The sequence below is a fragment of the Mirounga angustirostris genome, unplaced genomic scaffold, assembly GCF_029215605.1.
Source record: "Mirounga angustirostris isolate CCGP_5_RB_7025 unplaced genomic scaffold, mMirAng1.0.hap1 SCAF_2, whole genome shotgun sequence".
Taxonomy (NCBI): Eukaryota; Metazoa; Chordata; class Mammalia; order Carnivora; family Phocidae; genus Mirounga; species Mirounga angustirostris.
In genome coordinates, this window is record NW_026991710.1 from 12,184,656 (window position 1) to 12,210,399 (window position 25,744).

The 25,744-nt window shown below is 44.6% G+C and overlaps 1 protein-coding gene across 8 annotated transcripts in view; it reads right to left on the reverse strand.

Annotated features, from left to right (window-relative positions):
* Positions 1-1,415: 1,415 nt before the first annotated feature.
* PROM1 (prominin 1) overlaps positions 1,416-25,744 on the reverse strand; it is a 131,749-nt gene continuing 107,420 nt past the window's right edge. For 7 of the 8 annotated variants that reach the window (XM_045881446.3, XM_045881444.3, XM_064584309.1 and 4 more), the window contains 3 exons: positions 24,160-24,252; positions 20,691-20,806; positions 19,336-19,749 (listed from right to left, as the gene is read on the reverse strand). In XM_045881446.3, the coding sequence (XP_045737402.1) occupies positions 19,695-19,749; positions 20,691-20,806; positions 24,160-24,252 (264 nt within the window). In that variant the 3' untranslated portion in view covers positions 19,336-19,694. Of the gene's footprint in view, positions 1,496-19,335; positions 19,750-20,690; positions 20,807-24,159; positions 24,253-25,744 lie in introns of those variants that run through there. The other variant, XM_064584310.1, reaches the window with a different exon arrangement.

Sequence of the window (25,744 nt, forward strand, 5' to 3'; positions counted from 1 at the left end):
GTACCCAGATCTGGCTGCTGGAATGTATCCAGGTCTGGCTGCTCAAATGTATCCAGGTCTGTCTTCTGGAATGCACCCAGGTCCGGCTGCTGGAATGTACCCAGGTTGGGCAGCTCAAATGTATCCAGGTCCATCGGCTGGAATGTATTCAGGTCCATCTGCTGGAATGTATCCAGGCCCATCTGCTGGAATGTATCCAGGTCTGGCTGCTCAAATGTATCCAGGTCCGTCTGCTGGACTGTCTTCTGGTCTCTATTCTGGTAGGTGTCCTGGATTGTCTTCTGCTTAATTTTGATGCTAGAGTCATCCTTACAATTAGGTTTGGTGGTGGTCGTGGTTTGTATCTCCACTGGAATGGTGGTGGTAACCTCTTTGGGGTAGAAGGATTCTGTGGGGGTGGTCTGTTCCGGGGTGGTCTCTGTGGTTGTTGTCTGCTGTGTAGTGGTGGTCTCTTCCACAACCAACCGCTCTGTGGGGGTGGTCTGTTCCAGGGTGGTCTCTGTGGTCGTGGTCTGCTCTGTTGTGGTGGTCTCTTCCACAATCAACCTCTGTGTGGGGGTGGTCTGTTCTGGGGTGGTCTCTGTGGTCGTGGTTGGCTGTGTAGTGATGGCCTCTTTCATAATGAACTGCTGTGTGGGGGTGGTCTGTTCTGGGGTGGTCTCTCTAATTGTGGTCTGCTGTGTAGTGGTGGTCTCTTCCATAACCAACCGATCTGTGGGAGTGGTCTGTTCCGGGGTGGTCTCTTTAATCGTGGTCTGCTGTGTAGTGGTGCTCTTTTCCACAACCAGATGCTCAGTGGTGGTCTCTTCGTTCACAATGGGCACTGTGGGAGTGGTCTCTGGGCGTTGGATCTCCTTGGTAGGGAGAGGAGGTATAGTTTGGCTCTCTTGCATGGGATAGTAGTGTTTGACATCCTTGGAACTTCTATCCGAGGCCCCTCTGACAAAGGTACGACACCAGGGGTTGAATTCCATATTAGCATAGCTGGGGTCATGGATCAGAGAGGAGTACACCAGCTTCAAATTGGATTCTGGAAACCTCCAACCGCACACCCTGGTCCTCAGGACCATCTTGGAGTCCTCACAGATGTTGTTTTGCCAGTGCAAGTTCTGGGCAATTTGTCTCCAGTAGATTATATCACTTCTAAAACATGATATGCAGGACTTTGGATTGCCAGCAAAGACACAGGAAAACTTGTGGTCAAATCGGGTGCACTCCACCATCAGGGTGGTGCCCTCCTTATGATCAGTCACAGTCAAATAACATGTGGCCTGGTCTCGGGTAACAATGACGCCACTGACCACATGCTTTTCTTGCTGCCTTCTCTGCAAAGTTTGGGGCTTGCCCAGAGGGATCCACTGATTCTTGGTTGCAATGCTGCTTTGCCATTCACTGAATTCCTTTTGGCCCTCCACCAAGAGCACCTGAGCAGCCAGGAAGAGGAAGGAAAGCAGGGTGAGGCTATGGATCCTCATGGCTTCAGCTTGGTGGGGACCTGTTTGACAAAAGCAGATAAGTCAGTGCCTGGCTGTAGTTCAGTAATGCAGGGCTGCAGGATGACCCTCCCTCAACCCTGACACATGTCTGCCTGATTAGGAGTGAGATCAAGAATCCTTCTGGTTCCTGGAATTACTAGACCAGCAGCCCATCTATTCACATTTCTGCTTTACCTGGGTCCTGAATGTCAAAAACCGCCTACCCTTCCTTCATCCCTTCACCACTCTCTGCGCCAAATAAACTCTCATCCCTCATTCACTACTCCTTTACTCCTGCATTTGCTCACTCACTTCTTCATTTACTCATTCATTGAAGAAGCATCTACTGTATGTCATGCACTAAATCAGATATTGAATTAACCAAGTTGAATAGGAAATTTTGTATCTTAAACTCTTAGAGATAACTCTTTGGGGAAATTTGAACAACATTAACTGGAAGTCTGTCCCAATTCTGTCTGTGACATGATCTTGGGCAAGTCACTCTCCCTCTCTGGGTCTCAGTTATATCAACTGGATATTGAAGTGTTGGATGCAATGACTGAAACTCTCTTCTAGCTTAATATAGGTTTACATGGTGTCACTAGACCATGTAATGATAGTGGACATGGCAAGTGACATTAAAAGTGACACAGACCCAGGGTTCAAAATGGGTGGAGTTTGGACGCTCTGAGATAGGTGGGTTTGTAAGGTTGGGCGCCTGGGGTGCAGTAAGAACCTAAGGAAAGGCATGAAGGAGCAGAGATCATTTAATTTGACTGGGTAAAGTGAACCAGGGTGGATAGGGATGAATTTCTACCAGAGCATTTAGACTAGGAAATTGAGGGCAAGGATGATGACTAATTGATTTCTGGAGCCCTGTTGTGTCACAGTGCTAGACATGTACAAAGCCCTCAACCAATGCTTTTAAAAATAAATGATTGACTAGAAAGGATGACCTGAAGAACTTATACAACTCAACACCCCCCCACCCAGATAATCTAATTTAAAAAATGGGCAGGGGACCTGAATAATCCATTTTTCCAAAGAAGACATACAAATGGCTAACAGACAATGAAAAGATGCTCAACATCACTCATCATCAGGGAAATGCAAATCAAAACCGTGATGAGATATCACCTTACACCTGTTAGAATGTCTAGAATCAAAAAGACAAGAAATAAGAAGTACTGGCAAGAAAGTAGAGAAAAATAAACCCTCATGCACTGTTGGTGGGGATGCAAATTGGTGTAGCCACTATGAAAAACAGTACAGAGGTTCCTAAAAAATTAAAAACAGATTAATAATATTAATAGTATATAATAATATTAATATAGATAATATTAATGTTAATATTACCATATGATCCAGTAATTGCACTACTGGGTATTTACCCCCTTCAGTGAAAAAACTAATTTGAAAACATATATACACCCCTATGTTTGTTGCAGCTTTATTTGCAATAGCTAAGATATGGAAGCAACCCAAGTGTCCATCAATAGATAAATGGATAAGAAAAATGTCACACACACACACACACACACACACACACACACACACACTGGAATATTACACAGTCATAAAAAAGAATGAGATCTTGCCATTTGCAACAACATGGATTGATTTAGAGGGTATAATGCTAAGTGAAATAGCCTGACCAAAAGAGAAATACCGTAACTTCACTCCTCTGTGAAATTTAAGAAACAAAACAAATGAACAAACAAAGGAAAAAAGAGACAAACAAACTGATGGTTGCCATATGAGAGGTGGATAGGGGAATAGGTGAAATATAAAATTAAAAAAAAATTTTTAATTCAAGAAAAGAAAAAATGATGACCTTAAATAGTACACTAAATTACATAGATTTTATCAGGTAGCCAATAAAAAACAAAACAAATAAAACAAAACAAAAAGACAAAAAAAAAAAAAACACGCTTGAAAGGTGAAGAGAAATAGCATTTTTTTTTAAAGATTTTTTTTTTTTTAAGATTTTATTTATTTATTTGAGACCGAGAGAATGAGAGACAGAGAGCATGAAAGGGAGAAGCAGACTCCCTGCCGAGCAGGGAGCCCGACGTGGGACTCGATCCCGGGACTCCGGGATCATGACCTGAGCCGAAGGCAGTCGCTTAACCAACTGAGCCACCCAGGCGCCCTATAGCATTTGTATTTTGACACCTACTGTGTGCTATGCCCTCTACCAGCATTTGATTCTCACCTTGTTTAATCCACTCAAGAGCTATGCCTGGTAGATAATAAAAAATCATCCCCATGTATAACAGATATGACAGTTAAGGCTCATACTAGTAAACAAATTATGCAAGTAGGCAAGTGACAAAGATGGGACAGGCAGCCAGACCCTATCATTCTGGTCCTGAATACCATCCCTTATTGATTGATGGTTGCCTTAAACTTATTGTATTTTTCAGATAATATTGGTAACAAATAAGAAAACTATGAACTAATCAGGATTTGCTTTGGTTTAGTTGATGATAAGATGATTCGTATTATCATGAATCCACTTAAAAATACATTAAAATCCATTTGTAGTGCTCTACCATAAAAATAAATTCAGAATTTTGTTTGCATAAGGGGCTTCTGGCCTTTCCTTAGGATTGAGAAAGGGAGACAGTCTCAGGCATGTGGGCTCCTGAATGAAGGTGGATGGAGAACTAAGTACACTAGATGAATACCCCCTAATTCATCAGGGCATTGGGACTCAGTCCCTAAGTGTCCCTGATGGCGTCCAGACCCAGGATCCTGAGGTCTTGAGGAGCTAGGAGGGGGGCAGGTAATGAAACTCTTAAAAGAGCCAGGCTCTTACCTTATTCGGAGTATGCAGATCCGGTGTAATCCCAGATGTGAGTGAGTTTGCAGGCTTACAGCTGTCTCATCTGCTGTGCCAGGCAGGGAAGGCCCTTTTTATAGAAGCCCAGGCAGATGGATTTTACAATACCCATATCTATCTATCTTTATGATACTCCTCCCAGCCACATCCCTCGGGAGGGAGCCAGTTTCTGCAGGGAAAGTGGTTGGTGTAATCCTATGTGTGTGTGTGTGTGTGTGTGTAGGTAACATGCAAGGCATTAGACCTGCTTCCTTCAAACCCTTCCCTTTCCCCCAGCAGCCAGGGTAGGAGGACAGCTCACCTTGCAAAGACCCTCCTTGATGGGATGAGGACCCCAGCAGCAATATCTGTGGGAGAGTTATAAACAATAACGAAACTATCTTAGCTGCCAAGCCCTGTGCTGCCCATTTTACTTAAAGCTGTCCCTGAATTGATGATAAATGACATCTGACCTTTTGCTTTGACATAGCACCAGGGAGAACTGTGTGGACCCTGGTGAACTAGAATGTTTGCCTCTCTACATGTTAACTCTCAGTTCCATTGGCTGAGCACACTTTGGAGTGTGGGGCTCAGCATTGTGAGACTTTCTGAATTTCTAAGATGCCTGAAATCCAGTTGTGTTGATATGAAATTGGATTGTCATTTAGCTCATATTTTCCCAACATAATAATATGTTCCAGTGATATACAGACCAAAAATCGTAACTGTGGCTGTATTTCATTCAAGATTCACTTGTTTATGGGTCACCTGGGTGGCTCAGTCTTTAAGCGTCTGCCTTCGGCTCAGGTCCTGATCCCAGGGTCCTGGGATCGAGCCCCGTGTCCGGCTCGCTGCTCAGCGGGAAGCCTTCTTCTCCCTCTCCCACTCCCCCTGCTTGTGTTCCCTCTCTCACTGTCTCTGTCTGTCAAAAAAAAAAAAAAAAAAATCACTTGTTTGAGAATTCCAAGGTCACAGAGATATGGATATTGACTGGTTCACTCATTTTTTCAGAGTCTCTTCATGAATTCCATTGGAGGTGGCTATTTCTCCAAACTCCAAGCCTTTTGTAAAATTGTTCATTTAGGGACCATCTCCATTAACCTGGCCACCACTGTTTAAAACCCTGACCTCCATAAACAGGCGGATTTGCAGGGTTATTTGGACAAAGGCAAAATAAAGCCGTTTTGTTCCAAAGAAAGATGTAGTTCAAGGTGACAGCCAAAAAAGTGCGAAATTCATATGGATCATAGGGGGCAATCAGATTCTTTCTGGAGGAAGACTATAAGTCAGAACACAAAGCCAATTTAGAAGGAAACACATGGACTCCAGGATCTTTTCTGAGAATTGTCTCTGAGCTTTGGCAGGGAACATGGACCTTCTCCCATTGGCTTCTCATGGACCTTCCTTCAGCCTTCCTGTGATCCCATCCCAGATTCTGTCTTGGTCTTTGTATTCCAAACAATTGGCAAATATGAGACCAGGCTGTGTAACTTGCCCTATTGGCTCAGCCTGTCTGTACACACACACACACACACACACACACACACACACACACACCCTCCAATCAATCAGACCACACCAAACCACTGGGCCAATATTTCCCGAATACTTGGTGCACTTGCTCGCTCCCTTCCTACTTTGATCCTGCTGTTCCCCTTATTTGGAATGCCCTTCCAGTCCTAGTGTGCCAGGCACACACCTGCTCATCCTTTAAGATGCCGCTCATATGTCATCTCCTCCCTATTGGTTTCATTGGTCCTCTCATCATTGCCTATGCTCCCCACCCTTTCATGGGTGTTCATGGAGAGAAATAGACCATCACTCCCAGTTAGTGTATATGTGCCAGCTTTGTGCTGAGACAGTGTTATTATTTCATATCTCTATATACTGAGTAAATGATGCACTTGTACTTCAGTGCCCTGGGGAAGCTGGAGAGTTTTAGAGCCCCAGCAAGGCTGTCTACAGCAGGTTCCCACTGCCTCCCCATGCTTCCAGGCCCAATGGGAAACCAGCCATCAGCAGACTGACTCCGTAAAGATTCATCTCCCTTTTTTCTGCAAGAACCCCAGGAGAAATGTGAGGCCACCCTGGATTCTCATGGTACAAATATGAACATGAGGCTTAGGTGGTCTAAGTCCCTCAGCAAACACCCTGAGCTCTGCATGGCAGAGCCTGAACTGGTGGTGGGTCTGTTGTTGGTTAACCTCCCAGCAGAGTATTCTGGATGTTGCCTTATGGTTCTGAGACCTGAATCTGTCTCAGTTCTCCATTGTGAGGAGAAGACCCAGCCCTGCTGTTCTGTGTACCTCCATGACCCCATTATCCACAGCAGTTCCTGGCATAGTGTAGGTTTTTAAATAAGAATTGTTGAAGTAATGAGTTGAAAAATTCAACTTCAACTAACTTAAAAGACAAAAGCACTTATTGGCTCATTTGACTGGGCAGTAGGAGTAAAGTTGGTTCATATACACATAGATTCAAAGGTTTCAAAGTCTCTTCTCTGTTTCTATTTCCCTCTGAATCTCTGACTCTGTCTCTCTCACATTCCCTCTTTCTCTCTCTGTCTTCTGTGAACTCTCTGCTGTTTAGTTTCATTCTCAGGAAGGGCCCTTCCATTTGTTATAGAAGAGAACATGACCTTTCATCCCTAGCACCATATGAGTGCCCAGGAGAACTCTGACAGCCCCTCGCTGGTACATTCACTGAGTCTGTTGCAGAGAGCAGAGATGCGAGGTGGACAGCCCACCAGAAGCACAGGGAGTGGAGGATGGGAAGTTCTCAAGAAGAAAGAGGGCTTCTGTTATCCACAAAAGGAGGAAAAGTAGACAAAAAACAACCCACCGACATTTCAACAGGTTCTCATTTAATGGGAACAAATGCAGATAATAAGTTATATTGGAATTTCATAGCTGTTGACTAGCCTATTGAGAAAGACTCCCTTCAGGCTAGGTAGGACTTAGCTCATTAGGGAAGCCATATCAGATTCATGGGACAGAACTGTTCCTAATCTGTTTGAGGATCAATAAGTAAACTAGTTGCCTAAGGAGAAGGTTTGTGACAGGAGAAGGTAGGAGATAAGATCTCAAAGTCAAAGAGAGGTCGTGAATGCAAAGCTGAGGGTTTTATTCCACAGACTGAGGATGAGCATGAGTATGCAACCCAGGAGCCATCACTTTCCCTCCCAGTGTCCTTGGCAGACATTACCAGTAGTCTGTGCAGAGTACTCTTGCTGAGCCTGGAGGCAGCCTCAGAAGTCATTTCAACCCAGTCCTCCAGAAAGCCACTAGTCATCTACCATTGTTGGCATGAAGGACAAAACCTTTACCTGCCATTCCTGCCACCAATGGGCTTTTGAATATTTCTAGTATTTTTACATAGAAGAGTGAGCAAACTCACACCTTAGGGAATCCACAAGCCTTACACAAGAAAGTGAGCTTGTATCAGGAGTGGGACTTACATTGAAGATTTCCCTTTCCTTCACATTTTGATTCAGACTGTATAGCCCTTGAGAAGAAGAAAAGTAGCATGTGTAGCCCAGGGTCATGTGTCTTTCGTTGATCTGAAAAATGATGGCCAACTTTGGCCAACTAACCCCCCAGTGGAGATGGGAAATAGAAGTCAGGGTATAGAGAGGAAACCAGGCAAAAGAGTGCTAAGAACCAGAAATCTGAACACTGTCTCGATGTCATCAAGACTGTCTCTTTTGGGGCCTTGAAGGTTAGAAATAGTCCACTAACAAATTTTTCTCATCATTTCATCGAACGGGTGAGATGCTGTCCACATTTTACATTTGAGGAAAGAGAATTAAACATATTAAGTGTTTTTCCCTCAAGATATCTACATGATGATGGTAATAGTGGTGATGGGGTTGATGATGATTATTTTGGTGATGGTGGTGATGATACTGATATTAATTCACAAGTACTCTCACAGTGCTTCTATTTTTCAAGCACCATTCTAAAAAGTTATCTTACTTTATTTGTACAACAACCCTATTATTACTTCATTTTATAAATGTAGGAAATAACCCTACACCAAAGGTAAGAATTTAGACAAGTTACTTCAACCTGGAAAGTATATATCTCAGCTACATGTGAGGGAGAATTATGCCTACTTCATAGGGTTGTTTACGCTCAAATGTGATACATACAGAAAGTGCCTTGCCCAGTGATTGACACACAATTATAAATCTCATGTATGAAAGATACTTCTAGTATTTTAAAAATGAAGTAACATACTTATGTATTTAAGAACTCTCCCCATTTTCCTCTTATTCTGTTAAAGTAAAAAAAAAATAATAAAAGTTTTGGATTTATAGAAAAAAATAAAACCCCTGCCCCATATCTCACCCAGGTTGGCCTATCATTAATCTCTCTTTTTTTAAAGATTTTATTTATTTATTTGACAGAGAAAGACACAGCGAGAGAGGGAACACAAGTAGGGGGAGTGGGAGAGGGAGAAGCAGACTCCCTGCCGAGCAGGGAGCTCGATGCGGGACTCGATCCAGGGACTCCAGGATCATGACCTGAGCCAAAGGCAGTCGCTTAACCAACTGAGCCACCCAGGCACCCTGGCCTATCATTAATCTCTTACATTACTATGCTACATATATAAAAAGTATTGGACCAATATTGATACATCATTATTGAAGTCCATATGTTATTCAAACTCTTTAGAATTCACCCAGTGTTCTTTTTGAAGTTGTTAATAGGCTATTTTTTAAGGGCAGTTTTAGGTTCACAGCAGAATGGGTGGAAAGTACATAGAGGTCCCATCTTCACACATAAACAGCCATCCCTCCCTGTCAGCATCCAGCACTGAAGTGTACATTTGTTGCAATGTATGAACCTACACTGACATATCGTGGTGACCCACAGTCCATAGTTTCCAGTGTGGTTCACTCCTGCTGTTCTGCATGCTGTGGATTTTGACATCTATAATGACATGTATCCACCAATATGGTCTCAGAGAGAACAGTTTCACTGCCCTGAAAATTTGTTGTATGCCACCTCTTCATCTCTTCTTCCATAAGCCCTGCTAATCACTGGTCTTTTTCCTGACTCCATAGATTTGCCTTTTCCAGAATGTCATATGGTTGGAACTATACAGAATTTAGTGTTTTCAGATTGGCTTCTTTCACTAGCTTTATTATTTTAAGGTTCTTTTGTGTCTTTTCATGGCTTGAAAGCTCATTTCTTTTTAGCACAGAGTAATATACTAATATCTGGATATGCCACAGTTCATTTATCCATTTGCCTATTAAGGACATCTCAGTTGCTCCCATGTTTTGGGTAAATAAATAAATAAGAATAAAGCTGCTATAAACATTCATGGTTTTATTGTGCCCATGAGTTTTCAACCTCTAATGGTATTTTCTGTCCAGGATGCCAGCCCATGTCCCACAAGGCATTTAGGAGTCTTGACTCTTTGGCTTCTTTGACTGTGATGTTTCCCAGCTGTTCCTTGTTTTTGATGAACTTGAGAGTTTTCAGGAGGACTGGGCAGGTGTTCTGAGACTGTGTCCCTTTTGGAGTTTGCCTGGTATCTTTCTCATGATCAGATTGGTGTTATGTCATTCTTCTCTTCATCAAAGATTTAAATGATGGATGTCAGGTTTCCTTGGATGTTCCATGGAGGCTGAATGCAATTGGTGACCACCTACAGGTTAAGGCTGGTGGATGAATCCGAGTTTCATGCCGTCCGGTCACTGGCAGGTGATTTCAAGTTCAAAAGCTGATTTTACTCTCATGTGTTTGTTACTGCAATATCATTCCTTGACTTAAGGACCGGCACTTGTTTGTGCAGACACCAGAGATTCCTCAGTGGGTGTAATTTGGTTGTGAGGTGAGCTTTAACTGCAATAATACCAGGCCAAGCTTGGTCAAAAACCAGCCCTCCTTCAAAGGTGACCACGTGAACAGGCTTAGAAAATGCTGAGTCATTGCATCAAAGTGATATTAATTTGTAGGGCCAGGTCATGTGCATTAAAAACTTACTGTCAGAAAATAAGGAAATTGTCTGAAAAACTTTAACTAAAATCTAACCAGTCTGGAAAAAAGTATTCATCTTAGCTCCACTGAATGGTATTTGCATTCTAAATTTAAAATCCTCATTAGTCATGAGATTTCAGAATTCCTGTTCAGCAAATCAATTAATACATAGTGCTAAAGTTTTCCTTTAGAAAAATAAGAGACAGTTAAAATTTGATAGTAGAGTATTTGGTATGAATGAAAATTGAAAGCCTATAAAGTTTATTTACCTTAATAAGACATCCAGATTTACACACCACAATTTTGAACCCATTTTGTAAGAAGTTATGTGCAATGCTTGGCTTTTATTCTAAATCCATTTAAAAAGAAATGCACATTTTTTGCAACAGTTTAAACCATATGAAATTGCTGTTTGTAGTAGGTCAAAAGTGGTAGAATATCAGCAACTTTGAGTGGATCAAACTAATTGTAAGGATTTTTTTTTCCTTCAAGTAATAAGGCTCTTTCAAAGTCTTATATGTTATTACAAATTATTTTTTTATTGTTCCCTGACTTGATTTTTATTTATTTATTATTTATTTTATTTATTTATTTTTTTTATTATGTTCAGTTAGCCAACATATTGTACATCATTAGTTTTTGATGTAGTGTTCAACGATTCATTAGTTGTGTATAACACCCAGTGCTTAGCACAACACGTGCCCTCCTTAATACCCATCACCCGGTTACCCCATCCCTCACCCCCCTCCCTTCTGTAACCCTCAGTTTGGTTCCCAGAGTCCAGAGTCTCTCATGGTTTGTCTCCCTCTCTGATTTCTTCCCCTTCTTTTTTCCCTCCCTTTCCCTGTGGTCCTCCACGCTATTCCTTATGTTCCACATATGAGTGAGACCATATAATAATTGTCTTTCTCTGCTTGACTTATTTCACTTAGCATAATCCCCTCCAGTTCCATCCATGTCGATGCAAATGGTGGATATTCATCCTTTCTGATGGCTGAGTAATATTCCATTGTATATATGAACCACATCTTCTTTATCCATTCATCTGTTGAAGGGCATCTCGGGTCCTTCCACAGTTTGGCTATTGCGGACATTGCTGCTGTGAACATTGGGGTGCATGTGGCCCTTCTTTTCACGACATCTGTATCTTTGGGATAAATACCTAGTAGTGCAATTGCTGGGTTGTAGGGTAGCTCTATTTTTAACTTCCTGAGGAAACTCCATACTGTTTTCCAGAGTGGTTGTACCAGTTTGCATTCCCACCAACAGTGTAAGAGGGTTCCCCTTTCTCCACATCCTTACCAACATTTGTTTCCTGTCTTGTTAATTTTAGCCATTCTAACCGGTGTAAGGTGGTATCTCATTGTGGTTTTGATTTGTATTTCCCTGATGCCGAATGATGTTGAACATTTTTTCATGTGTCTGTTAGCCATTTGTATGTCTTCTTTGGAGAAGTGTCTGTTCATGTCTTCTGCTCATTTCTTGACTGGATTATTTGTTTTTGGGGTGTTGAGTTTGATAAGTTCTTTATACATCTTTGATACCAGCCCTTTATCTGAAATGTCATTTGCGAATAGCTTCTCCCGTTCCATGGGTTTCCTCTTAGTTTTGTTGACTGTTTCCTTTGCTGTGCAAAAGCTTTTTATTTTTTAGTGTTTTATAACAAACTCTCCAGAAAGCAAGTTCATTGATTACCTCCAGGTTTTCGTTTTCCCTATCTTTGTTTTTAAGGAAAACATTGTAAAACAGGTGAAACATGCTTTAAAGATGTCTGCTTTTATTTGAGTAACATTTCTGAGACACTCAGAAAAAAGCCAGTAGCCCTTTTGAATTTTCAGTGTGTCACAAAGAGAGACAGTTGCCACCCTGGAAAGCTCACAAAGGGAGAAGGCAAGTTGAGCTTTCTTAGTGTTATCCCTGTGAGCCACCAGGCACGTGGGCATATGCATTGCACTTCTGTCACAGTAAGAGGTGAAGACGTTATGATGAAAAGCACACCCAGGACAAGAGGATGGCACTCACACCCAGAGAGCAAAGCACTCTCATGTGCCATGGGCTATGGAAGGGAAGTCAGGGATGTGCAGGAGAAAAAGACACTGGTTGGCTCTAGGAAGAACAGGGTTGCCCTCTAACCAGATGTCATTCATTCTGCCACTCAGTCATTCATTCATCCTGTCATTCACTCCTTCTTCCATTTATCCAGAGAGCACTCATGAAACACTTAAGGTCCCAGGCTCTCTCTGTCATGGCCCAGAATGAGTCAAGGTGACATGGTCCTTGTCCTCAAGGAGATGCAGACAATAAAGGGAAAGACAAGGATCTCAATCATGACAATTGAGGGGCAATTGCCGTATAGGAGGGAATGTGGGGTGATCTGGGTGGGGACATCTAACCTAGCCAGAGGCAGAGAGAATGTCTTATGAGCCTGCAACTGGTTAATCTTATGAGCCTGCAACTGGTTAAAGGACACTCAACAGCTGCAGGAGAAGGAATGTCATTTATTCAGTCCTGACTCAGTTACTGCTCTATGCCAGTTGCTGATATCCGTTTAGGGAATCAAAGTGAATAGGATTTGGCCTTTGCCCTCAAGGTGGGCTGGTTTAGTCTGTGGCTCACTATCTGATGAGGGCTTTAGTGGTGACACTTGCCACTTCCAAACATTAAGCAACAGACGGTTTTCATTTTTCTACAGAATAAAGTCCTAATTTCTGAAGGCAACATATAGAAACTTACTCTTTTGAATCCCAGCCAGATTCTGTCCAGTATCCGTCACCCCCTACAGGCATGTCCTTGGGCTGCCATTACATCTGAGTGCTCATTCTTCTGCCCAAATTTCAGACTATTTTAAGAGACTCAAACTCTGCCAAACTGTTACTTTTGTCTTAAAATTCCATTCTACCATTGTCTACTTGGCAAATAGTCACTCTGATTTCCTGTGCCCACAACAAAATCTATGGTTCTTTGTCTGGATTCCCCTAGATTTTTACAGCCTTCACTCTTATTACAGTTGACTTGTCATTGTATTTGGTTCATTTATGTTCTTGCCACTGTCTTCATCCTGGGAATTGACATCTCCAGCCCAGATCTCTAGCTTGAACCTTAGAAAAAACTTAGCATAGAGTCCTTGGATTGAATTGGATTTTGTGTTTTTCAAGAACCTTCTGCTCTCAGTAATAGTAACTAATTAAATGTAACATGTTAAAGAAAATTGAGAATTGGGGGTAAATTTCTTATAAATCATGGATGCATGGATTGGGAGACCACTCCCACACAGAGTTGGGACGAGAAGCTCTGTTCTCACATTGCCTCTCAGTTTTCTCTGCACGAGTTTTTTGTTTTCTCTCCCTGCTTTTATCTCCCTGTTTTTTTGACACATTTTTTTTACGGGTATCAGCAGCTCTGAGCCGAGCTGCGGTGTGGAAATCTCTGGGGGAGACTTTGATAATTTGGGCTTGAGTCATGTTCCCGCCATTGGACTCCTCCACCCTGGCAAAGAGCAGGATTCTGGGGTGAACAGCCCGGCACCTAAAACATGTGGTTGGATTTACAAAAGGAGCAACTGTTCTCAAAGAATGGAGAGCTGTTCCCAGCGTGGAGGGGCTCCCGTAGGCTTCATGTCTGCCCTGGAAGAAAGTTATGGATAAGGTAGATGAGGAAGTAGGCAGGAGGACATTCTAGATTTACCTGAGGCTGCATCCAGACCAATGGTTCCCCATCTTCCCAGGCAAGAGGACTGTTTATGACACCACAACCTGGGCAGACCTCCCCACCACAGCACCCACACATTTACTAAAAGTGCTTGAGCAACACCATGGTGAGGGCAGCAACAGCTATGACATGGGCCATTACTGCACACAATTTGCGTGATGAGCTCACCCAGTCCCTGCTCACCAGGTAGGTGCTAGTCTTATCCACATGCAGCGAGGAGGAAATGAAAGAGCACAGACAGCTAGTGACTGGTGAAGCCAGGGCTCTAAACAGGTCATGGAGTCTCTAAAAAAGCCGGTGTACTTACCCTAATCTTCCTTCCGAAGGTGCCACAAAGCCCATGGAAATTTGGTAATCTATTTGCATTTGATTAACCACAGTGCTATCTACTGTCATTTGAATATGCATTGTGCATCTATTTACAAGAGATCTTTACCACAACAGTAACAGGAGTGGCCGTTATTTTAAATTGAATTAACAATGAGCAAACTGACCGAAAGTCATTTCTTTCAGGTGCACTGGATCCCCAGCTCCAGGTACAGCCTGCTTTCTGCTCAGGTAGAAAAAGCTGAAAAGTGACACCATAGCTCCAAACCAAGCCTGATACCACCTGAGTACAGGACTCTGGGAGAATCCAGGAGGAGAAATCCTGGTGAGACTTCAGCTTGCAGCTGGCCTGCCGTGACTCTGGGGACAAAAAGGAAGGAGAGGCAGAAAGGGAACAGGCATCCCTGGGAAGTGTGGGGTTGGGGGTACTGGAGATGGTTGGAGAGGGGTGGGAAACATGTCTCCACACAAACTTGGTCACTATCTTTAATAGGTCTGAAGTTTTTCCAGCTGTCACTCCTAGAGCATGGACACATATGACTTCAGGACAACATTAAGATATTTTATTTCTTTATTTGAGAGAGAGAGCACATGAGCATGCAAGAGTGGGGGAGGGCAGAGGCAGAGGGAGAAGCAGACTCCCTGCTGAGCAGGAAGCCCTACTCGGGGCCAGGATCCCAGGATCATGACCTGAGCTGAAGGCAGACGCTTAACCAACTGAGCCACCCAGGCGCCCCCAAAAATATTATTAAAAGACCAGTGAGAAGACCTGCCAACTGCCTCCCAGACAACATCCGACTTGAGCTCTCCAGGCAGAAAGAAGTCCTTCTGAGGGTCCCTCTGTGCTGATTATAAACTGCAATCTTTCAGGAGCTCACAGACCCAGATATATTTGCAAGTGGATGCGCAGCAAGGATTTTTCATTCTCACATTTTTCTTAGCCATTTTATTCAAAGCAGTTAGACCCCTGCCATAATATATGCACCTCCCAGGCTGGTCCTAAATCCTTCCTGCAGACAGTGGGATTGTTGTAAAAGGTCAGTAACCGGTCTGTGCTTAATCTGTCCCACGTTCATATAAACTTTGAATCCTCAGGTGTGAGAGGAGGAGTATATATTAGGGATGAGGAGGTCAATACCATCAGTTTAAAGTCATCAATTTAATTAATCTGACAAACAGATTTCCTGTATGAAACCCAGGCAGATTATGTGCCACTCACGAGGTCCTAGAGACTGTGCAGTAGCCGAGTGCTTCAGCTGGGGAATGCCAGTTGCTAGAACAACAACACCCAACCCTGTGGGCTTTACACACTGAAAACTCATTTCTTCCTCACGTGAATCCAAAATGGGTGTTTCCACTGTGGATTAGCACGAACAAAATTCAGTTGTTGCCTCTAGAACCCCAGCCTTGTCAGACTTCCAACTGCAGCTATATTGATCATGCATTTTGGCAGGATCCTGTCTTGGGCATGGCGAGTGCCTTTTGCTCAATCTCTTTGGCACAAAGTGTCAGAGATCGTTTGTCTGCAAGCTCACCTGGGCCTGCAAACATGTTTACTGTCCTGCCCCAGGGATGCCCGAATGCTCACACTCTTGTCCCCTGAAGGGGTGACTGCACGGACGAAGTCAAGTCCGTGGGCTCCCGGGAAGAGCCGGCGGCAGCGGCTTAGGAGCCGAGTCCTGAGGGGCCAGCCTCCGGTCAGTTCTCGGGAGGACTGTGGACTGAGGCTTGGCGATGGATTCCTGAGACAGCAAAGGAGAGTTACACCCCCCACAGAGCTCACGAGCCAAGTGGGAAGCGCGGACTTAGTTGGGCTGTTCGGGGACAGGAGATGATATGTGCCTCATCCTGGTAACTTGCTGAGGCTGGAAAATCTGCCCAGTTTGCCTCGGGACCTGGGTAGCAGGTGTGCGGGAGGCAGCCCTATGGGCCCCCTACCCAGGGCCTGCGAACCCCAAGGACCTTGGTGGAATCCCGCGGTCTGACGCAGGGGAGTGTGCTGAGGGACGCCTCTGGCAGCCGGAGGCACCCCTGCCCAGTCGCTGCGGCCACGGGGCTCCTCCTTCTGCCCACGAGGCTCCCCGCTGTGCAGCACTTGACACCCTGCAGCTGATGGCTGCTGGACGCTTGTGGAGAGCGAGTGGCTGAGGGACGACTGCCAGACTGTCCTCTGCCTGCATTGGCCCCCTCGGATCCTGGGAGAGCAGATGTTTTTTACTTCTCATAAAAATGGAAACGGAACATCCCAGAACAGCAAGTCAGGTCCCAGAGGCAGGTGCCCTTCACACAAGAAGGCAGTGCCCCACCTCTAGGGACCCGTCGTATCTCCCGTGATTACTCACACACGAGCCTTTGGCTCCCTGGACAGGGCTCCCAGGAAGGTCTGAGGGTGCGCGGCTCTGGCTTCTGGAAGGCTCATCTCAGCGCGAGCTGACGGAGTCCCCTGGGTGCAGCCGCCCTGCGGTGCCAGTGACAGCTCTGGAAGGAACTGGTGGGCTAACTTCAAAGGCTCTTGCCTTTCTTGACACAATACCCTTAAGTATCAGGCATGCCTCTGCCATCTGTCCTTGGCCCCGCTAGCAACCGGACTGGTGGTGACGAATGACACGTATGTTGAAGACCCCCGTGTCTGGAATTGCGAGTTCTGGAAGGCCACTGCTGCACCTGATGAAACATTTTCTGTACCCCACATGGATGCCCGTGGGGAGGTGCAGGCCGAGCCGGGGCTGTTCAGACCTGCATGGTGGCCAGTGCTGTCGCCTGTGTAGACCAGTCCTGCCACCGACTGCATGGGCCCTAAGGACGAGCCTCCATCTGCATGCCAAGGACACTGAAATGGCCTATACAATGATCTGATTTTCTTTTCTTCTCTTTTCTTTTCCTTTCCTTTCTTTTCTCTTTTCCTTTCTTTTCCTTTCCTTTCCTTTCTTTTCTCTTTTCCTTTCTTTTATTTTCTTTTCCTTTCCTTTCCTTTCCTTTCCTTTCCTCTCTTTTCTTTTCCTTTCCTTTCTTTTCTTTTCCTTTCTTTTTAATCTTTATTGGCCGTTTGTTTATCCTCCTTTGTAAAATTCCTCCTGATTTTCTAAGATTAAGCAAGAACCCTTTAGCGCTAAGGGCATGCTTCGCAGATAGATTACACGTGTCCTCTGCTGTCATCTTGTGGCAACTTCTGGCTTCTTGTGGCCTTTGACCCAACCCGATAAGCGAAATTGCCATCGTGTGGGAGTGGCAGGCTCTGGCCACCCTATAGTGGCCCTTGAGACCGAGCTCTGCCGTATTTTGGAGGTCTGGGACATTTACCGTCATATGCTGCCCAGGGGGTCCTGACAGCGGGCTAGTGGACGTGACATTCAGTGGACATTATCTATTCCTTCTCATTCTCAGCTGGTGGTGTCATGAAGAAGTAGAATGGACTTTGAAAGACTCGACTGGGCAAGATGGGCAAGATCGCTGGATTGACCATGTCATCAGCCTTGCAGACTCCCCACAGAGAAGACAGTGCCAGCCCCATGCAGCTGGCCCTCAGGACTGCAACAATGGCTGCCTGCTTCTGCATCCGCACCTCTGTGATGAGGAGCAGCGATCAGTGAGCAGAACACAGATCTCTGAGACCTTATCTGAGGGACAGGGTCCTTATGGATGAAATGCATAGAGAGCTGTATTAGTTGTTCTCAAGCCAGGTTGTACATGAGAATTACATGGGATATATCCCAGAAAATGATTTCATTAATCTAGGGTAGTGTTTCTATTAGAATCACCTGGGGAAATTTTTTTTTTTTTTTTAAAGCTTTATCCATCTATTTGAGAGAGAGAGTGTGTGAGTGGGGAGGGGCAGAGGGAGAGGGAGAAAGAATCTGAAGCAGAGGGCGCCTGGGTGGCTCAGTTGGTTAAGCGACTGCCTTCGGCTCAGGTCATGATCCTGGAGTCCCTGGATCGAGTCCGTATCCGGCTCCCTGCTCGGTGGGGAGCCTGCTTCTCCCTCTGACCCTCCCCCCTCTCATGTGCTCTCTCTCTCTCATTCTCTCTGTCTCAAATAAATAAATAAAATCTTAAAAAAAAAAAAAAGAATCTGAAGCAGACTCCTCACTGAGCGCAAAGCCCGATGCGGAGACCATGACCTGAGCCGAAACCAAGAGCTGGACGCCCAACCGACTGAGCCACCCAGGCACCCCTTACCTGGGGAAATGTAAAAATCCACATGTTTGGGCCACATCCCTAGCCAACTATATCAGAATCTCTAAGGGTGGGACCTAAGTATCAGCCACGTGAATCCATTGCATGGCAGGGGCTGGGCATCACTGTGTCAGATAAAGAGACAATCTTTGCTCACAAGCAGTGGAGTATTAACATGTTCTTAAATAAAGACAAATGTAAAATGAAGAGGGGGTGAGTCACTATCTTGTACATGCCTCGTAAAATTTGTCATTTTTCTGTCTCTTGTGATTTGGGTTATTTAACTTAGTTTCTGTGTGTAGATTAGCTCTCCTTCAAACTCCCTCCCCTATCTTTCTGACTATTCGCTATTGCTGTTGTGTGACGGGGCTGCCTTGGACCGTGTCCGCCCCTCCCCCCCGAATTCGTATCCGCCTAGAGCCTGTGGATGTTTGGAAATAGGTTGTTCACAAATGTGATGAAAGCGAAACGAGGTCATTCTTGATCAGGATGGGCCCTGATCCAATGACTCCTTAGAAGCAGAAGGAAATTTGGACCCAGGCACACAAGGGCAGACTCCGTTCTGTGAAGACAGAGGCAGAGATTGGAGTGATGTGTCCCAACAGTGCCATGCATTGTCGCAATCATCAGACTCGAGGAGAAAGGCATGAAACAGAGTCTTCCTTCTCTGGGGAAGGGGATTTCCGACCCCTGGCCTCCAGAACTGCGAGAGAAGACACTTCTGTGTAGAGCCACCCCCTCTGCATAATTTATTACAACAGCTCTGAGAAAAGGACACAGTGACGTAACTGGTATTTATCATATAGGAATATTTTTCAATAAGAGGGTTAGAGTCAGATTTCTGAAATCATTCTTTTATTGTTCACACACACGCACATCTGCGATTTGCTGAGCGTTCTCTAACTACAAGTCTAAGTTCCCAAGCAAGGAAATGGGACACAATTCACGTCTTGTTCCCAAAGCTAAACTGGAAATTCGGTGAATGTATTACATATTGAAACTTTCATCGAAGGCTCAGATTATTAAAGCAAAACTTCTAGAGATTAAAAAAAAAATAGGTGTACACGCTTTTCACTCTTTGGCGCGTCAGTGCATGTTGAATATAAAAATCACTGAACTCTGTAAACTCCAGGAGGGAAGTGTTTCTTTTCCAGTATTTGGAGGTGCTGTGCCGTTGGATCTGTTTAAAAACTTTGTTCATACAGTCTGAGTAGAATGATGTCTATGAAAACCAATATTACCATTTTCTATACTGCAACAAAAATAAATACACCAAAAACACCACGTTACCTCTAAGATGAAGTATTTACATCATGGGTTACAAAGGCAATCTAACGGTCATGAAAAGTATATGACAATTTGTGAAGTCTACAAAGAAGGTGAAAAGGTATATTCACATTCTGCTCCCTTTAAAAGCAAGTATTGAAACAACCATTTTATAGATAAATAAACTGAACGTATAAAATGTCATTAGTTCAACAAGTATTTCTTCAGGACGTTGTATGTGCCAGCCCTCATTTTAAGAGACATCAGCACTGATTTTTATCTGGGCATATCTAGTGTCTTTATGTAATTTTAAGATGTTATTACTTTTATTTTATGAGCCCATCATATATTAATAATGATGACCTCCCCAGTCCCATCTGATAAATATGGTTAAAAAAAGAAAACGCTTACTTTTTGGCAATACAGTTCCAGCACTATAAAATACTAAAAAGGGAGATACAGTATTTTTTTTAATTACTATTACAGCTCAACAGCTGCATCCCCCACATTTTTTTACCCTAATACAGATGCTGACAGAGTAAGTTCAGGAGAGACACAGGTCGAGAGGGAAGTGAGAGAAGTAAAAATGAAGCATACAGGGTCATCACAGAGGCTACGGAGCGTAGGCTACAGAGTCAAAATGAAAACTGGTAAAAACAGTTATAAAGTAAAGTGCCAAGTCCCCAAGACAGAGGAACTGCAAACAAGAAACAAGAAGGTCGGTTAAGGACGCCGAGAAGAGTAAGCAAGAGGGAAAACAGAGCTAAAACAACCATAAGAAAGTCGGTACAAAGAAGACACCTGAACAGAGGTGACCCCTACTTTAAGAAAAGACCAAGTGTAATCTCATCTTTCGCAAGCTCTCTGAGATGAGTACCACTTAGAAAGTGACCGCGCTCCCCAAACTCTGCAGAAATGTCTACTTACTCATCGTACACGTCCTCTGAGTCCATTCGACGATAGTACTTGGCCAGCTTCACAGCGAAAATGATGGCTGGGAGTAAAAATATGGTCGCTTTCCCTATGCCAAACCAAAACAAATTCTAGGGAAGAAAAGAAAATCAGGAGGATTACATGCCTGAGGATGGGGAATGGGAAACAGCAGTTGCTTGGCGGCGGGGTGGTGGTGGTGGGGATGTCCCTTCCTTTTGCAATTTTTTTAATGAGTCCTAATTTTGTTCATGGAGACCATTTGTGAACAAAATATGAGTCAGCCACTGTGTGAAGCGCTACATATTACTGTAAGTCCTAAAATCTTTCTGAAAACCCCGAATCGGTCCTATTATTATATTGATTTTACAAATGAGGAACAGTGGCAGAAAGTGGAGAAGCAAGGGTTTGAATCTAAGACCCCACCAGATGGCGTCCCTTTGCTGCCAAGGAGAAGCGCAGGGCCCTCCGGCCGCCTGAGCCGAATCACATTCCGGAGTTGTCCGATGTGCTAATTCACCTTCCTGGCCTTGCTGGGCATCGGAACAGGGGGACCACAGCCTCCTCATTCCAAAACAGTATTATGTGGAAAAGGCAGAATTACGAGGCTCTCAACAAACATTCCATAGTTCATTTAGCCAATTTGAGGGCAGATCATAGGCTGTATTCAACCCTGTTTTGTCTAAAAGGCAGCTTAAAGTAGTTTCAAAAAGTAGTTGCCAACATTCATAAGTCGGATTTCACATAGGAACTTGGGTTTATGTCCTTTCTTGAAAAGGCTGAAGTTCAGTCTCCGAACACTGAGCCCCCATCCCCACGAGGCGACACCAGCTGTAGCTGAGTGGTGGTTCTTCCCTCGAGAGGGGTATCTGTCCTCGGTTTGCCCCAGGCCACACCGCTAGCTTTTGCAGGGGCGACACCCAACGCCGTGTAACCTTACTCACCAGTCACAACGGACGCACCTGGGAACGACCAGCATGACCCTGTGGGCATCATACACTGGCCAGCATTGTACACTTGGCCGACTTCGTAAATGCACAAAATCTGCCGCTGCCTTAGGATGTTGTCGTTAACACTAGGACCGGCTCCCCAGCCCACCGCGAGGCAAAGGCAGCTTGGATGTCACAATGGCCCCCCACCCCAACCCTCATGGCTCAGCCACTGCGATCCTGCTCTTCTCCTGATGGGATGTGCTATCGAATGGCAGTGGCCCCTCCTGGCCCAGAATTCCCAGTAAATTTGTTCTCCTCCCTCCCCCCCCACCACGTTCTTTTATTGGCATGTTTCTAAGCTTTCAAACTTGTTTTGAGAGGCTTTAGAGCTTGATGACAACCATATACTTTTACTGGAAGCTGCCATAATTCTTCCGGGAACAATCGAGATATAAAAGGAACACGTTAGTCAGTCTGGAGTCTGTTTTCCTGGCAAAATCAATGCCCAGAGCTCTTTCTGACTATTTAGACCGCCCTGCTATAAAGCTCCAGCCTACGATCTTCCTGACCAGCCTCCAGGCCTCCCCTTCACTGGTCTCCAATTATTTGCGGAAAGCATCTGATAGTTGGGTGATTTGAGTAGCTGGGGCAGGTGGTGAAGACTGGATGCAACGAGATTAATTCAGAATCAACAAGATTAGCCCAGGATGCCTGAGGAGGGTTCAGGCAAGCGGGGGTCCAAGCAGCAGCACAAAGCCCCTAACGGGGGCTGGGGAGGAGGGAAGGCGGCCAGGAAGCCAAGCCTTGGGGTCTGCATGGCTGGGAGAGCGCAGGAGTGTTTCCATTCAGGCGTGAAGGTCCGTCTCGCAGAAAGATGGACGTGTGCATGTGGGACAGGGAGATGGGCAGATGGAGCGATACAGATGTACTTTGACAAACAGCTGTCCGATCATCATTCATTCAGTTGCCTATGCCAGGCAATCATCATTCATTCAGTTGCCTATGCCAGGCAATGTGCCAGATGACAGGGACGCAGCAACACATGGGCCCTCTGCTCAGGGAGTCGAGAGTCTAGAGTGTGCCGCAGGGGACAGGCCTTAATCAAAGAACCACACAAATGTGCAATTCAAACAGCAATAACACCTCTAAAGGAAAAGCATAGAGTTCTATGGGAGTGTAGAAAAGGGAGCTCAATCTAGGTGGCAAGATCAGAAAGGCTTCCTGGAAAAAAAGACATGTTTGAGCTAAGACCTGACCGCTGCTCACTAGTAATAGCAAACATGTATTGAGTGTCAACGTACCAGCTATGGCGTCAAGGGCTTGACACATAATCTCTCACTGAACTATCAAACAGCCCTACTCGGGTGATGAAGCTCAGAAAATTCAATAGTTTTTCAAAGTCACAGAGTTCAGAAAATGTAGAAGTACAGTCCAAATCCAGAGCCTGTGTTCTCACTCACTGGCGGACTTAGAGCTACAGTTAGCCAGATGGGGTGCGGGGGTGGAGGGGAAGAATGAGAGAGAGGGAGAGAGTGTGTGTGCATGTGGTTTATAGTCCAGGTAGCAGAAATGGCATGTGCAAAGGCCCTGAGGTGGGGACATCGAGATGGATTTAAAGAAGAGAAAGAAAACGTGTGTCTGGAGAGAAGGGTGATCAAATAGTGCAAAATGTGGCCTCCATGGGCAGGGGCCCAATCATGCAGGGCCTAGTGTATTCAGTTAAGGACCCTGATCTTCACTGGGGATAGCCACAAGAAGTCACCAAGGTGCTTCCAGCAGAGGAAATGAGAGGGTTGGCTCGCAGAGATGGTCAGTGTATACTGAGGAGTGAAGAGAGCTAAGGAATAAACTTGATTAATTGGAACTTACCATCCCAATGGTAATATCTCAAAGGGTTTTAAATAAAAAATTAAATTAAGTGGCACTTGGGTGGCTCAGGAGGTTAAGCATCTGCCTTTGGCTCAGGTCATGATCCCAGGGTCTGGGGATCGAACCCCGTTTCAGGTTCCCTGCTCAGCGGGGAGCCTGCTTCTCTCTCCCTCTGCTTGCCATCCCCTCCCTGCTTGTGTTCTCTCTGTCTCTCTCTGTCTGTCAAATAAATAAACAAAATCTTTAAAAAAAATTAAGTTTGCTATAGCTTTGGGGTTATGTATCTGTATCTATATCTATATCTGTAACTGTATCTACATAGTTACACTAAGAATCCTTTTACATATTGGCAATATGCATACCAGTGACCACTCTTTCCATCTATTCTGGACAAATAGAAGTTTTCTTCATGAGGGTCTCCTGACTTCTATAAATATAACTCTAGTAAGAGACAAAGGTAAGCAGCTAGGTCTTTGGCTTTCCCAGCCTGTTAGGTATCACAACACGTTCATCTAAATTTTAGATTTTAGGTCTTGGATTCTACAACAGTAATGGACTCAAGCGCAAAACTATTTTATATCCTAGGGCGTACTACAGTCTGCCAACAAACCATGAAGAGTGACCAGTTTATTGTGTTTCGTTATTTCGAAAGATGAAATTCTTACCAGGGGGTCGATAACGTAGCTACACAGAAAGACGTCCACAGCAGAGTCCAAAGCGGTGGCCACAGGTTTACAGGCTGCAATTTGCTCAGTAATCTGAGGGGTAAGAAACACAGGGGAGCTTTGAGCTACGCCCACAAAAATCCACAAGAATTAGATGTGTCGTTTACCCTTGACCTGTTCTCACAAAAAGGATCTCTACACCGTCTCAGATACAGAGCTGTGAGCTGATGGCTAGGGATGAGCTCCACGGTGTATACAAGTAGGTACTCGAAAGCGAGGTGCTGATTCTGTCTGAGCCCGGGTCTCTGAGTTCTGCCCTTGTTATTCGGAACAATAAGGCCCACCCTGCCAGGCTCCCGAGAATGCAGAAGTCCAGATTTCCAGCACAGGGGCTCAGTCTGAATTTCTCGCCTGACCCCTTTGAGATCTGACAAAGGATATGGGGAAGAAATGGAAAGCTAATTAAACAATACTTCTATCATTTAGACCAGGGCTTGGCCAACTTTTTCTATAAAGGACCAGAGAGTCAATACTCTCGACCTCGCAGGGCAGGCTGAGACACTTTTGTCACAGGTGCTGGACTCCCGCTCGGTATGGCAAAACCAGCCACCGAGGATGCAGAAACATACGGGTGCGGCTGTGGGCCAGTAAAATTGTGTTTACAGAAACAGCGCCACCTGCTGACCCCATTTTAGAAGATTGAAAACTATGAACTCATTAATGAGGTGAGAATAAACAAGTTTTTAATAATCAATTAAACTAATTTTATTTCTTTTTAATTTAAATTCAATTAGCCAACCTATAGTACATCACTAGTTTCAGATGTAGCATTCAACAATCCTTCAATTGCGTACACCACCCAGTGCTCATACAAGTCTAATGAATCACAAACAGATGCTCCAATCCCATTGACTTAAGATAACTATAGTCATTCATTTAAAAAAAACTTCTGAGTGCGTACAGTGAGCTAGATGTTCACTCACTGGGACAGGGATGTGTCCTATTTCTTTTCCTTTATGGGTGGACTCACCTTCCCCTTTTCTTCCATATATACCTTACAAGGCAACCCACGTTAACAACTTTATTTTTACCAAGCTCAGACAACCCCGTACACTCTCTTTCTGGGCTTTTCAACTGTTGGTTTTACAAAAAGCAGGGTAGGAGTCATATTCTGTATGCTTTTCTGCATCTTTCTTTTCTCTCTTATTTCTACCCTGTAAAAATCTCTCCTAGTCCCTTGGCATAGCGCTGATCCATTTTGTACAAATGGCCACTTAATATTCCCATGGTGTGGCTCTTGTACGACTTAACCATTCCTGTCCAGATTCACTTGGCTTTCAGGGTATTTGCTTTATATGAATGTGACCAAGCTGTGGTTCCTCGGTCTGGTGGAGGAGACGCACAGGGTTGAGTGGCCGTGGTGGTGATGTTGATAATGCATTTCTTCTGCCCTTACTCACCTGTGTGTGCATGCCCTTCACCCCAGCACTGGGAAGACCCCGAGGTCTTCACATCTGGGAGGCAGGAGGAGGTGTCAGAATAGACATCAGAAAGCTGGGCCTTGAGGGAGAACCAGGCTCAGGGC